The 14,422-nt window shown below is 49.6% G+C and overlaps 1 protein-coding gene across 1 annotated transcript in view; it reads right to left on the bottom strand.

Annotated features, from left to right (window-relative positions):
* KIF26B (kinesin family member 26B) overlaps positions 1-14,422 on the bottom strand; it is a 236,260-nt gene that overhangs the window by 96,947 nt on the left and 124,891 nt on the right. The window contains exon 3 of the mRNA XM_014528243.1: positions 11,728-11,908. Within this exon, the coding sequence (XP_014383729.1) occupies positions 11,728-11,908 (181 nt within the window). The remainder of the gene's footprint in view (positions 1-11,727; positions 11,909-14,422) is intronic.

Below are 14,422 nucleotides of genomic sequence, written 5' to 3'. Positions count from 1 at the left end.
GAGTCTGAGCTTAGGGCAGAGAGGACAGTCGGCTGGGGGAGCTGTGAGATCCGACACTGCAGGGCTGCCCGCCGCCGCTGTGCAAGGGGAACGCCGGCCTGCACTGAAGAATGAAGCCAAATGGGAGGAAGCACAGGAAGAGCCCTGGCGCCTCAGCGGCTCCTACACCAGGTTCCAGGGACCCCGGCCCCCTCCAGGCCCTTCCAGCTCCTGAGAGTTTGAGTTCCTTGTTGCTTGAAACTAAAAAGTCTTCTAATTAATATAAAATCCCTTTCACTCTCCTCTAGCCCCATCTCCCACCCCTTTCTAGGCTACCGCCCTCAGATACGCATAGTTTTCACGGTAACTCCACATCTCCCATCGCGGATGCCATCTCCTATCTCAGCAGCAGCCTCCTCGCAGAAACGAGGCAGCACCAGCATCTGACAGGCAGGGAAGCAGAGTGGGGAGTGCACGGGGATGGAGGGCATAACCTGAGGGTAGGCGGCTTTCTGTGTGACCTTGAGCAAGCCCCTCGCTCCACACCACCTGTTGGGGGGTGAGTACAACTTCCTTATCACAGACGTCAGGGAATTCTATCCATAAGCAAAGGGTGAGTGAGTTCTCTCCAGGAAGAGCCTGTGTCAATGCAGGTGTTTTGCACGCCCCCGAGATTCGTTCATACGAAGGAACTGCAGGGACTTGCAGGCAGCACATCCAAGTGTTAAAAATGGAACAAGAGTACGTCCTGCCGCCTGCCGCCTCTCGGGCGGCCCCACGCTGCAGCGTGAATACGCGGGACATTGCTGTGCACTCGGCAAAAAGGAGGAAACTCGCCGGGAAGCCAATTATCGGGCACAAATTGCAGCCATGTCCGCCCTGAGAATCGGAGTGATGATGACGAGAGGTATTTTTAGTTTGCCTTGTCTACCTAAAGAATGGCTTTTAACTCTTTCGAATGGCAATTTCTGGGATCCTTGAGGACAGAGACTATTTTGAACTCCTCCGTGCATCCCAAAGTAGCCGGCATACAGCAGGTGCATAATACATGCCTTATGCATGAATCGATGGACAGACACGTGGATGGATGGATGATGGATAAATGTATTCAGAAAATATCTGCTACACTCTATGTTCTCATGGCTTTCGGTTCAGGGAGCTTTGTCTGCCTGGCATTGGGCTAAGCATGTGGGGGGTATGAAAGCATAGAAACCAAGGTCCCTACCCTCAAGACTCAGGGGAGAAGATAAACCGCACCCATGAAACATGACAGCAACGCCGCTTGAAGCAGCAAGTGGGTCATGAGAAGAATCAGTACAAACATCAGAGAAGCGAGGGAGCCGGTTGGGGGTAGATACGGCCTGTGGACAAAAGTGGGCGCTTAGGCAGGTCTGGAAGAGCGGGTGGGCGTGTCCTCATCTTTCAGCAGCGCCTAACACTTCCCCTCCCTCCCAACGCCCACCTCTCAGGTGTGTGTTAAAGATCCAGGGACATGATACAGGTAAAAGGGGGTGTGAGCAGCAAGGCCTCACACAGGTAGGAAGGATCATCAGAGCAGGAGAGGAGACCCAGGTCGTGGTCCCTTCTATCCATTCACTCGCCTAGTTAAGTTTATGTGTCAACTTGGCTGGGTCCAGTTCCCCAAATATTAGGTCAAATATAATTCTAGATGTTCCTATGAAGGCAGTTGTTTTTTTTTTTTAAGATAAAAATTAACATTGAAAGCAATAGACTTTGAGGGAAGCAGATTACCCTCCATAATGTGGTGGGCCTCGTCTAATCAGTTGAGGTCTTAGTGAAAAACGAAAGACTGGCCTGGAAGGAGAGGAAACTGTGTCAGCAGACTGTCTGCCTTTGCACTTGAACTGTAATTATCCCCTGGGGCCCCATGTGCTGGCTTACCCTGCGAGTTTGGGTTTGCCAGCCTCCACAATTGTTTTCTCTCTCTCTTTCTCCCTGCCCCACCCCCCATGAGCCTTTCCAGGACACTGCCTGACCCCCAGCAGCTACTCCGTCAGCACCAGCTCAGCCAAGCTCACTGCATAGTCTCAATCCTCTGCCTTCCTCCCCAACCTGAACTGCTGCAGGCTTTCAGACACAGGCACGGTCTCAAGTGCAGGGCAGGTAGTTGTGTTCTAAGGGTGGGGGTGGGGGGCAGTGCTGAGCATTTACTGCAGGGCCCTGGCGGTCAGCCGGGCCACCTGGGATGGGGCAGATAAGCACACCTCTTCCCACAGCGGGTGGCATGCCTCTGCGAGCTCACACTCCTGAAGAAAACAGAACTTACCAGCCCAGGAAGCTAGCGCCGGGAAACAGAGACCAGATTTATCATCGCTGGCTTGCTTCGCAAGAAAACAATCTGATAAGCTACAGCTGGTAGAGTGCCCACTAAAGAATCCACCAAGTGCTCACTGTTGGTGGCAAAGAGATCTCAACTGAACCACATGTGGACGAGACTTCTGAGTAGTTGGCTGTGGCAGGGGGCACTGAGTGGACCAAGGGAACAGGGAGGAAAACTTGAAAGGACTTTCGTCTCTGGCACTAACAGCTACTATAATGGTTCTATTTCTGTTTGTGTTTTTTTTTTAATCTGGAAAGTCAACCACTCTAATCCAATGCTGGGGCTTAGAGGTCAGTGTTGTGGACTGCGTGACTGTGTCCCTCCCAAAGGTACATGTTGAAATTCTAACCCCCAAGGTGATGGATGGCATTCGGAGATAAGGACTTTGGGAGATAATTAGGTCAGGAGGGTGGTGCCCACATGCTGGGATTAGTGCCCTTATGAGAAGAGACTGGGGAGCTGGCTTTCTCTCTCTTTTTCTCCCTCTCCTTTTCCCCTCCCCATCTCTCCTCTCTACCATGTGAGGTGCAGCAAGAAGATGACCATGGTCCAACCAAAGAGATCCCTCACCAGGCACCAGGTCTGCCATCACCTTGACCTTGAATGTCCCAGTCTCCAGAACTGTGAGAAATACATTTCTGTTGCTTCAGTCACGCGATCTATGGTATTTTTGTTATAGCAGCTGGAGCAGACTAAGACAGTAGTACAGAACAGAACTGGAGGACTTGTCAAGCAATTTGAGCGAACACAGCGGGTCTTATATTGTGGATCTGAGTAGCTAGAGGATTTTTAAATCAGAAACCATTTACCAATCTAAAGAAAATTATATTTTGCTTTTAATAAGGTATCAGAGTGACTCCCCCTCCGTAATGATACAGTTCAGTTCCATGAAGCATGAGAAAGGAATTCAAATGTTTTGTTATACAAGCCATTTGCTAGGCAAGAGGAGCATTTTCTACTCTGAGGCACAAAGGAAAACTTTCTAATTAACTCAGCAGTTTGGACTCCCCATTCTTTATAAAAATGACTATCAATCCCATTTTAATGGGATAATTACAGCAAATCACGATTAACTTCCCTTTCAGCCATTAGCAAGAGAAAGACACAGAAAGATAAGATGCTAGAAATGTTAGCTTAAAATATACCTACTATTCCCCTTCTCTTGGTATCAGTAATTGTCTAATTGTGCTGAGCTGACTAAAATGTGTGTGGTTTTTTTTTTTTTGGACAAAGAATGATCAAAAGCCTTATTCTGGCATTATAATCCATCTTATTGCCCTTTGGTTAATTGAGAAAGTGGCATTTATTCCAGAGAGAATTCCCTCATTTTATCTCATGTTTTCATTCCATAATTCAGGATGCTAATTAGGGATTACAGGTGTTCTGGGAGGCCCCAGACCTATCCTCCAATTACGATAAAGGTTTCTAGTCTTTATAAGGCCCCTTAGAAAAATCACCTCCCTATTCCTCTCTCTGCACATGTACACACACACACACACACGCACACACGCCCACCATCACCACTTAATGTCTAAAAAATTAATTGAGAAAGTGGCATTTATTCCAGAGAGAATTCCCTCATTTTATCTCATGTTTTCATTCCATAATTCAGGATGCTAATTAGGGATTACAGGTGTTCTGGGAGGCCCCAGACCTATCCTCCAATTACGATAAAGGTTTCTAGTCTTTATAAGGCCCCTTAGAAAAATCACCTCCCTATTCCTCTCTCTGCACATGTACACACACACACACACACACACACACACACACACACGCACACACGCACACCATCACCACTTAATGTCTAAAAAGCAGAGTCAGCCCTAGCTGGTTTGGCTCAGTGAATAGAGTGTTGGCCTGTGGACCGAAGGGGCCCAGGTTCGTTTCTAGTCAAAGGCACGTACCTCGGTTGCAGGCTCCTCCCCAGCCCGGGCCCTGGCCGGGGCTCATGCAGGAGGCAACCAATCGATGTGTTTCTCTCACATCGATGTTTCTCTCTGTCTTTCCCTTTCTCTTCCACTCTCTCTAAAAATCAATAGAAAAATATACTCGCGTGAAGAAATAAATAAGTAAATAATAAAAAGCAGAGCCAGTAGAATTGAGGCTGAAAGTCCCAGAATTCAAATTCTGCCCTAAAGTCTTCATGAGTGACCATCTTTTACACTCAAACTTTAAAATTCTCTCATGTAAATGGGTTCACAAGTTAGTTCATTTTGTTGGGGCGCAGTTTCCTTGTATTGAAAATGTGATGATTGGACAAGATGCCCTATGAGCAGAGTCCTCCTTGCAGTGTGCTAGTCCGCCAGCAGGAGGCAGCACCTGACGGCACTCTGCCCAGGTAGCTCCCATGCTGAGGGAGAGTGGGGCCAAGGGCCAGTGGGGTCTTGTCCTTTGGATGCCCGTAGTGTTTGTCTCATCATCACAGCTTCATCCTGCAGGATGGGTCCTTCCCAGTGTTGACTACCTGCTCAGGACTTCACAAGTTCTACATAGAATTACGTAAAAATAGTCAATATTGGTCGTGTCCTTTTTGTAAGCGGGCACTGATGGGGCACAAAGATGAAAAGAACATACTCCCTGCTCTCACTGAGCTTACAACCCGATGAGAGAAACTGAGAAGGCCATTTCATCAGGGATGCAGGGATGAAGCTAGCTGGCCCACCTGCTTCTTGTGCTGGTGGCTGTAGATGTCAGTGTCTGGAAGGCCAAGTGTCCCAGGAACATAAACCAGGAGGTTTTCAGAAGACCCCAGCTCCTGCCCTAAAGCAGGCCAGGCAGCTCAGAGAATTGGAAAATGCAGAATTGCCATAAAGAAAATAGATGGAGCCCTGCAGGTGTGGCTCAGTGGTTGAGCGTCAACCTATAAACCAGGAGGTCACAGTTCTGTTCCTGGTCGAGGGCACACGCCTGGGTTGCAGGCTCGATCCCCAATACGGGGTGTACAGGAGGCGGCCAATCAATGATTCTCATCATTGATGTTTCTCTCTCTCATTCTCCTTTCCTCTTTGAAATAAAAAAAAAAAATTTTTTTAAAGAAAATGGATATAAACTTGCTTCCTCTTTCTATGCTCCCAACGCTACACTAATGAATCTGGGCTATCAGGCAGGTCACTTCCTGGGGTCAAGACCACACGCCTCCTCCCTGCCTAGCCAGTTTCCATCCTGTTTGCTCCGTGTGGACATCCTAGGCCAGTGATGGCGAACCTTTTGAGCTCGGCGTGTCAGCATTTTGAAAAACCCTAACTTAACTCTGGTGCTGTGTCACATATAGACATTTTTTGATATTTGCAACCATAGTAAAACAGAGATTTATATTTTTGATATTTATTTTATATATTTAAATGCCATTTAACAAAAAAAAAATCAACCAAAAAAATGAGTTCGCGTGTCACCTCTGACACGCATATCATAGGTTCGCCATCACTGTCCTAGGCAAAGAAAGCCAGAAAACGAGTATTTTATGTGGAATACTGTGCCATCTTATCACGATCTAATTAAGCTGAAATGTGCTGCCTACCCTTCAAGCGCTCCACCTAACAATGAAGACAAGAGAAAATTATACCCAGACTACTCGATCAGCAGTGCCAAAGGCCGTCATACTAAGATGAAAACCAAACTGGCACGGCCCTTTTTTAGGCATGTTTTACCCTGACCTTCCTGTCCGGTGGCCCCTAAATAGAGAATATCCCCCCAATACGTCCCTTTCGTGTGCAAGAATGAAGAATGCTAACTCCCTTTAGGGTGGCAGGGGGTGTAGGAAAAAGTCCCCCCGACTTAGGTCATTCGGGTTTGGCCCTTGGAGGGTCCGCACTTGCACTTGTGAGCCCTGAATTTCGGGGATGGTGCAGCTGTACACTGAGCATGTGCGGCCAGAGACGGCGGCGCTGGGACTGCGCGGACACCTCGGCCTCCGTGGGAAAAAGGAGACCAGACAGCGAAGATTAATGAGTGGGAACATTTCCCCACGTCCCCTTTCTCTGGAGACGCGGGCTGGAGGAGGGGTCAACATAAGGAAGAAAAGAAGGAGAGGAAGACCCGAACCCGAGCTATGTGGCCTTCGCAGGCTCGACCAAAGCCAACGGAGCGCAGAAAAGAACAACCGTAATTAGGAGGGAAGGTCACACGAGTGTATTTCCCGGGGGAGCTGACGATTTAATTTACAAAGCGGTCGGGATGCCATCCCGATGAATGTGCACGTGTGCGTTTTCACAGTCTTCCCCTCAGCTCGCACACACACACCAAAACAGAAAACTCACAAGTCACTTTTCCCATCGGTACGTTTAAGAAGGAAGTGGTCACGGGTGAGTGAGACGTGGAACCCGGAATTCTCCATCACAAGGGAATCCACTGCTGCACAGCTACTTGAAATTAACCTGCCTACCTGTTCTCTCTGACAGAGCTGCAGGACGAGAAATGATAGAAATAAGGATGAGGAATTCAACAATCTGCACACTGTTTGTTCAAACACCCCCGCCCGTGGTGGGCTGGACGGCGTGACACTCCCTCCTCAATGGAACGTGGCATCGCTTCTTGAGCAAGGGACCCTGCACCAGCCGTGTCTACTTGCTGATAAATGAGTAAGAGCTACGTTAGCAACTCGTCAAGGTCTTAATCAGATGCTTCTCTCGCTTTGTTTCCCCTTCTTGTCATCAGAATGTCAACTGGACAAGACTCTTGGCTTCCTTTTCCACGCGGTGTTTGCTAAGGGCTCGGTAACTGAAGGACTTCTACCCTAAAAAATGGTCGTAACTCTGCAAAGGGAGTGGTGCTTTTAGGTGCCTTTTTCCCTAGGCCAGCGGTTCTCAACCTGTGGGTCGAGACCCCTTTGGCGGTCGAACAACCCTTTCACAGGGGTCGCCTAAGACCATCCTGCATATCAGATATTTACATTACGATTCATTACAGTTATGAAGTAGCAACGAAAATAATTTTATGGTTGGGTCACCACATGAGGAACTGTATTTAAAGGGCCAGAAGGTTGAGAACCACTGCCCTATGCTATTAGTTTACACACCAAACAAGAGAAAGTTTAGAAATAGACTAATTATAGACAATACAGGACCTGGTGACATGAGCCAAGTAGTGAGTGTGTGTGTGTGTGTGTGTGTGTGTGTGTGTGTGTGTGTGTGTGAGAGAGAGAGAGAGAGAGAGAGAGAGAGAGAGAATGAATGAATGAATATATGTTCATATGATTTAATAGAGGTCAAATATGCTGCTACTGGGTTTGAAAACAGTGCCGAATAAGAGATAGGTATGACTTCGACTCCAGGACTGAGAACAGAGATGAATGGGTCCAGCCTTCAATGCGTAGGAGACATAATCTGGCCAGACAAGCAAGTCTGCTTCTCAACTACTGGCCGGAGGATTCCACCAGATGCCCTGCCCTGGGCCACACCGTCCACGGAGGAGGAAGCTCAGTGAAGCCGCTCAGGAATGCCCAGGTGGATGGGCATGGGCATGGGCATGGGCGGTGACGGGGATCCACATAGCGGATGCCACACCCCCTTCTGCTGCCCAGACGAGGCTGAGAGAGGACCCGAGGAGAAGGAACCATCACTTGTAGCCCAGGAGTGGTGGCTGGGGCAGACGCCAGGCAAACATTTCATGGGGACCTAGAGTTCATGGAGCTCAGGATACGCCCTCCTTCCTCTCCCTTCGCAGGGATGTGGCCTGAGTAGCCACTCAGCCCCTATGTGCTGTCCCTTGGGGTGACACCTACTGCAGTACCTGGAACGCAGTACGGCTGTGGATACTCACTGAATGAGTCAGGTATTGCAAACCCCCCTCACCCTGTCCCCAGCTTAACTTCCCATCATCCCCCTTCACATTTGCTCCATCCAATTTTTAATGAACTTTCCAAATTCCACAGTCCATCCTCTTGCTGCTGGTATTGACCTCCAAGAGTTTTCTTTTATCCCCAAAACATGTTGGGGTTGGGGGGAGGCATTCCTAGAGATTATGAAGGAATTATTATGAAGACATTATTTCCCTCCTGATATTCTTCTGGGAAGAGAATTAGCCAACACCCAGGTGGACTGTCATCACCAATGCAATTTCACCATTACCATTCTTACCTTTAAAAGCGTCCATGCGTTTGTTCATGTATGTTGGTTTTTTAAAGATTCCACGTGTAAGCGAAATCATATGGCATTTGTCTTTCTCTGCCTGACTTATTTCACTTAGCATAATACCCTCTAGGTCCATCCATGTTGTCACGAATAGTAAGAGTTCATTCTTTTTTTAGGGCTGAGTAATGTTCACTTTGTAAGGTATATAAATGTCTAATCACTATGCTGTACACCTGAAAATAATAAATAATATAATACTGTATGTCAGCTATTATTGAAAAATAAATTTTTTAAAAATAAAAGCATGTATGCACCCATGGTATGGCTAGAGTCATAGACATAGTGAGTCAACAGATCATAGGAATTGCTCTAGACGCTCATCACCCAAGACAAAGAGCTCTGACATTAAGCTGTGACACACTAATACATGAACTTTAAACAAGGATGTTAATTAATTGTGCAAACAAATTTCACTACGAGTGGATACTGACTTAGGAGAAGGAACCATTTCCAAACAGATTAGCCGTATCATTTACATATAAGCCAAATCAGTGAAATATAAACAGGGACTAAACTGCTCCGATCCACTAATCATCTCTATCAGTTCACTATGAATGTCTTTACAAGGCCACTCAGTAGCATCGTTTCATTACATCATTTCAAAGTTAGGCAGAAATATTTTAAGTCTGTAATTCTACCTTCTTAGATCAAACTGTCCTTCATGTTGGTACAGGTTGCTGAAATGTCCAAGACTAATTGGAACAATGCACCAGATTACAAGTGTTGTTAAGAGCGGGATTCTGCCTCCTCTGCCCTGAGTGCAAGCCTAGCGCTCAGCACCGGTGCCTGACACTTAGTAGGTCGTCAATAAATATTCGCTGTGAGCCAGGATCTGCTCCAGGTGCTGAGGAGAAGTGCTCAGTGGCCAGCAATGGCTCTAAGTAGAAGGTGGCTGTGGGTAGTTGCCCCGGAAACAGCAGGGAGTGGGAGCCAGGGGAGGGGTGGCATGGAGTGCCCAGATCTCCTCTGTGTCTGCTCTCCCAGTTCCTGCCCTTTCTCTCCCAACCATGACTCTAAAAAGGGACACGTGTCCTCCACTGGATGAAGGCAGCTGGTTCCCAGCGTTAGTCTGCTATCATCATGGCCCTGTGGCACGCTTATCTCCAGTCCAGATTCTGAAAGGGCTTGTGTATCTAGGTGCAGCCCAGTGAGACAGCAGAAAATAAAGGACTCCTTGGATTGATTCAGGAGGCACTGGAAAAACTTACCTTCTCTGGGCCTCAGTCTTCCTGTCTACTTCATGAGAGGGGAGCTCTCAATGGACCCCTAAAAGCCCTCCCCTGGGAACTTCCCTGAAGACCACGTCACCACCCACACTCCCTTTCGCTCAGACCACGTTCCATTGCTCAGACCTTTATCTTTCCCCTCCTGACTTTCCCAGGATCCGGACCCACCCAGAGAGTTCTCTGCCGAAAAAGCCCGCCTGGAGTCGCTGACAACCTCTGCCTCCCTACTCCTGGGTGCTGGTGCCATTTGAGGGCTCAGCCCATCTGGTCTCCAGATCACCTAATCCTATATAATAAAAGGCTAATATGCAAATTGTCCCCTCGACCGGGAGTTCCACAGGGAGTTCGACCAGGATGCGGGGCCGACCAGTCAACCTCCTGCATCCCCTGCCCCCGGCCAGCCGGGCCCTATCGGCCCTGATCGGGGCGGGCCCACCAGCTGGACCCCACCCATGCACAAATTCATGCACTGGGCCTCTAGTAAATCCATAATTCTTTACCCCTTTCAGCCTCGTGCGCTCCTCCTTCAGTGACACTAACACTGAGGAAGTCCTTGGGGGCTGGGCATGAGGTGGGGGTTGGACTGGGCTTGCTCCCCTCCCCCCTCTCATGAGACCCCTGCTCTGGGGTTTAAATAATTAGGTTGCTTTTGGCAATTGAATCAAGTTTATCAACATCAAACATACCGATTTATATATATAAACTAGAGGCCCGATGCATGAAAATTCATGCAAGAGTAGGCCTTACTTCCCCCGGCTGCTGGCACCGGCTTCCCTCTGGCACCTGGGATGCGGCTGGCTTCCCTCCGGCCCCAGCTTCCTCAGGAAGGACGTCCAGAATGACATCTGGAATTCGTCCGGTCTAATTAGCATATTACCCTTTTATTATTCTAGATGATATGTAGCCTCAACGACTTATGTTCTATATTAAACTCCATTGTATTTCCTTAAGAGGGCCCCAGGTGAACCCCAGAAGGACTGCCTCATGGCTGAGGCCACAGACAACCATGAACCTGGGACAACCATGTCTGAGGGCCCAGGGGAAAGAGCATCAGTGACCGAAATACACGGCCGCAGCTCCCTTCGGCCAGATCTGCACGTTTCCAAGTGAAGCCGGGACCTCCCATGGCGCTGGCACTGACTCCCCGTGCCTGCAGGAAGCAAGGGACATGGAACAGCCACCTCGTTCTCTCGCTCAGGTTTCTACCCATCTCGGCTTCTTTACCAACTGAAGACTAAGCCGCAGTTGCTTCACCCAGATGTTTATCAGACGAGAGAGCATAAAGGTGACATTGAAAAACCAAGTTATCCCAACGTAGCTGAGCAACACCCGAAAACAGTGCTCCTGCCTCTCTTTCTAAGTCTTCGTCAAAATTCGAAATTGCGTTTCTTGGCTAGAACAGGACAACTGAAGTCGCTCCCCAGAAACCCCACCAGTAGTCAGGCCCCAAAGCAGAAGCTGTGATTTCTCTGAGGAGGAGGAAACAATGAGCATGTCACTGCATCTACGAAGCATCCTTAGGTCTTATTCCCGCGCTGTGTCTGAGCGCGGCCTCCTGCCTCTGCCTGCCGTCTTTTGTGTTTCTTTCAAGGGTGACAATTCTGTCCAACAAGGGAAACCCCTTTTTTGTGCCAAAATCAAATCAGATCTCCATTAACTGGAATGTCTGAATTTACTGTTGAGTACATGTAACCAAAGAAAACCCTACAGGACTTCCAATGAATTCCACTTTTTCTCCTTTTCTCCCCGCCACCTCCTTTTTTCTTTCTTTCTTTTTTTTTTTTTTTTCAGAGAGGAAGACAGAGGGAGAGAAAGATAGAAACATCAATGATGAGAGAGAATCACTGACCAGCTGCCTCCTGCAGGCCCCACACTGGGGATGGAGCCCGCAATCTGGGCATGTGTCCTGACCAGGAATTGAACCGTGACCTCCTGGTTCATAGGTCTATGGTCAACCTCCTGTTTTAAACAAATGAACCGGAGCCCTGGTTTTCTCCTTTCCCCGCATACCGAACCCCACACCCTGAGCCAGTGGAGGCGGCGGGGTGCCTACCTTGCCCAGGCCTGGCGTGTCCTTCACCTTGCTGACGGCCCGCAGCAGGCAGGGCGGGGCGGGGGGCGGGGAGGTCTGCAGGATGCCACTGAAGCTGGTGCCGAAGAGCGGGGGCTCGGCCACGGAAGCGGAAGGTCGGTGCTTCTTCTTCTTAGAAGACAGATTCAACTTCTGGGCAGCTCTGGAGGGAAAATGCAGAAAGTGAAGAGTGAGGGGAAAGGCTGGCACCATCACAGATGTGCACGTGACTTCATTCTCTCGCCCTTAAAGAACCTCCTCGCTCTCGCTGAAGCTTAATCGTTCTCTCTCCATCCTCCGTGGGCTCCATAGCCGCCCTAAACTACAGCGGAGTCGACTTAACGAGCTCCCCAATCATTTCTACGGCAGCAAAGAGCCGTAAAAGTGCCCGGGTCTGCGGTGGAGATTTACACAGGAGTGTCTGTTACCCACAGACACGCGGCTTAAGCAGGAATAGGCCGGGCGTCTTTAGGGGTAAACAGTACCTATCAGGCTAATCACGCCATAACTTCTCCAGCATGAACTCCAGGGGAGAGGCCTTACGCCTGATGTAGAAATTCCGACGCCTTGTAAAGCCAGGCCAGCCCGATGAAGGGCCACAGGGAGGCCGATCAAGGCACCTATGTACGTGCCTGTGGGAGAGAAACACACGCCCCAGCAGTGGGGGAATAAATCCAGCTGCTTTTAGGAACGGAACAGCAAATAGGAATGAATGCGGCCGGCTGTGCAGGGCTGGGGTGGGGCTGCCGCCCGGAAACAGGCTGGTTGTGCAGGGTGGTCTCCCAACACAGAATGCGGTCCCCGGGCACGTGGGAGAGTGAGCGGGTCGGAGCCAGAGAGGGCACCGAGGGGCCGGGAGGACAGGGGCCAGGCTGCCACGTCACTGACAACACTGGCTACTTCCACCGCATCTTCCCTCGTTCAAATGTTCTGTGTCAGGTAACGCACCATCGTCTTATCACAGCGAAGAGGGAGAACACAAGGGAACAGGGCCAGGCGAAGGCATCTCACGGACTATCCTATACTCATTTCTGGATTAATTCTCAGTGCTTCCAGACTCTTGTTCAAAGAATCCCCATGTCCTTATCAAATGTCATTCAACATGGTGAGCTGCTGCGTAAGCAAATGGGCGGCCAGGACTTCGTTCTGCAGATCAAAACCTGATCACCACCCAGTGTTTCCAGCAGTAACCTCCCAGGTTGCAACAGCGGGGATTCGAAAGATAAAATCAACATCATTTCCACCTTCGCTCTCCCTCCCCGTCCTCCGCATTGGGAGGATCTGGAAAAGTTAGTTTTACTTTTGTATCAGTAGTTATCATGCTTTTTTTCTATTGTTAATCCTCACCCGAGAATGTTTTTTCCATTGATTTTTAGAGAGAGTGGAAGGGAGGGGGAGAGACAGAGAGAAACATCGATTGGTTGTCTTCTGCACGTGCCACAACCAGGCCTGGGGATTGAGCCTGCAACTGAGGTAAATGCCCTTGACTGGGATCGAACCCGGGACCCTTCAGTCCACGGGCCGACGTTCTATTCACTGAACCAAACCAGCTAGGGCCGTGGTCAGCAAACCGCGGCTCACGAGCCACACGCGGCTCTTTGGCCCCTTGAGTGTGGCTCCTCCACAAAATACCATGTGCGGGCGCGCATGTACAGTGCGATTGAAACTTTGTGGCACATGCGCAGAAGTCGGTATTTTGTGGAAGAGCCAGTATTTTGTGGAAGAGCACACTCAAGGGGCCAAAGAGCCGCATGTGGCTCGCAGGCCGCGGTTTGCTGAGCCGCAGTTTGCTGACCACTGACTAGGGTAGTAATTATCATGCTTTTGACCGACCAGTCCCCTGAGCTACAAAACTGCCACTGCACAGATATAGCGAAGAATTGCTATTTCATAGCTTAGTTTTTCTGAGCCATAAAACTGAACATCGGATCCACAAGAGTGAATAGAGAGCAATGGGATACGGGAGGAAGAACAGATCTTGCTGGAATGACACCTCACAGCCCCAATCCCGAACGCAGGGAACCCTATGGGCACTCAGGTGAAGGGTGATGAAAACGAAGGGGACTGGAAGGTTTCCACAGAACTCCTCGCGCTAGTCCGCGGAGAGCAAACCTTGGAATCGTTTCTTTTCATGACCTCATTGCCACTCTCCCTCCAGCTGCAGGCGAGGCAGAGCTGGTCAGTGAGGAGTTGGGGGCCGCGTGGCAGCTTTCATTCTCTCTGAGATTCTCTCCTTGAACCAACAGTGACTCGTGTGGATGGACGTGCGTGTCGGCGTCACGCTCTCCTGGCACCCAGTCCTGCGCTCCGCGACCCCTCCCGCCTGCCAGCCCGGCTGCCTGTGTCCTGGAGGGTCGGGAAGAGGGGGAGATGGTGACCTACGACTGGCAGGTGCTGCTTCTCCATTCACAATAGGATTCTTTTGTCCAGGCGGTTGCTGTGGTTCCCACTCCCCCACCAGTTGGGGTTCCCAGTCCAAATGGGGGGACAGAGAGGAGAAGGGAGGAGAAGAAAATGCTATTGAAAGGCAACTTAGAAGAACCAGCCGCTGCTTTCCTCTTTCTTATCTGTCCCACCCACACCCACACTCCCTGCGCAAGGGGAAAGTGAGGGTCCTTGAAACTGAAGCACATGAAAGTCATACCCAAGAACATAACACCAGGGTTTCTCGCCTCTG

The sequence above is a fragment of the Myotis brandtii genome, unplaced genomic scaffold (assembly GCF_000412655.1).
Source record: "Myotis brandtii unplaced genomic scaffold, ASM41265v1 scaffold627, whole genome shotgun sequence".
Classification (NCBI taxonomy): domain Eukaryota; kingdom Metazoa; phylum Chordata; class Mammalia; order Chiroptera; family Vespertilionidae; genus Myotis; species Myotis brandtii.
The sequence above is the reverse complement of the archived record's forward strand: the minus strand, read 5'-3'. Positions and strand labels throughout refer to the sequence as shown.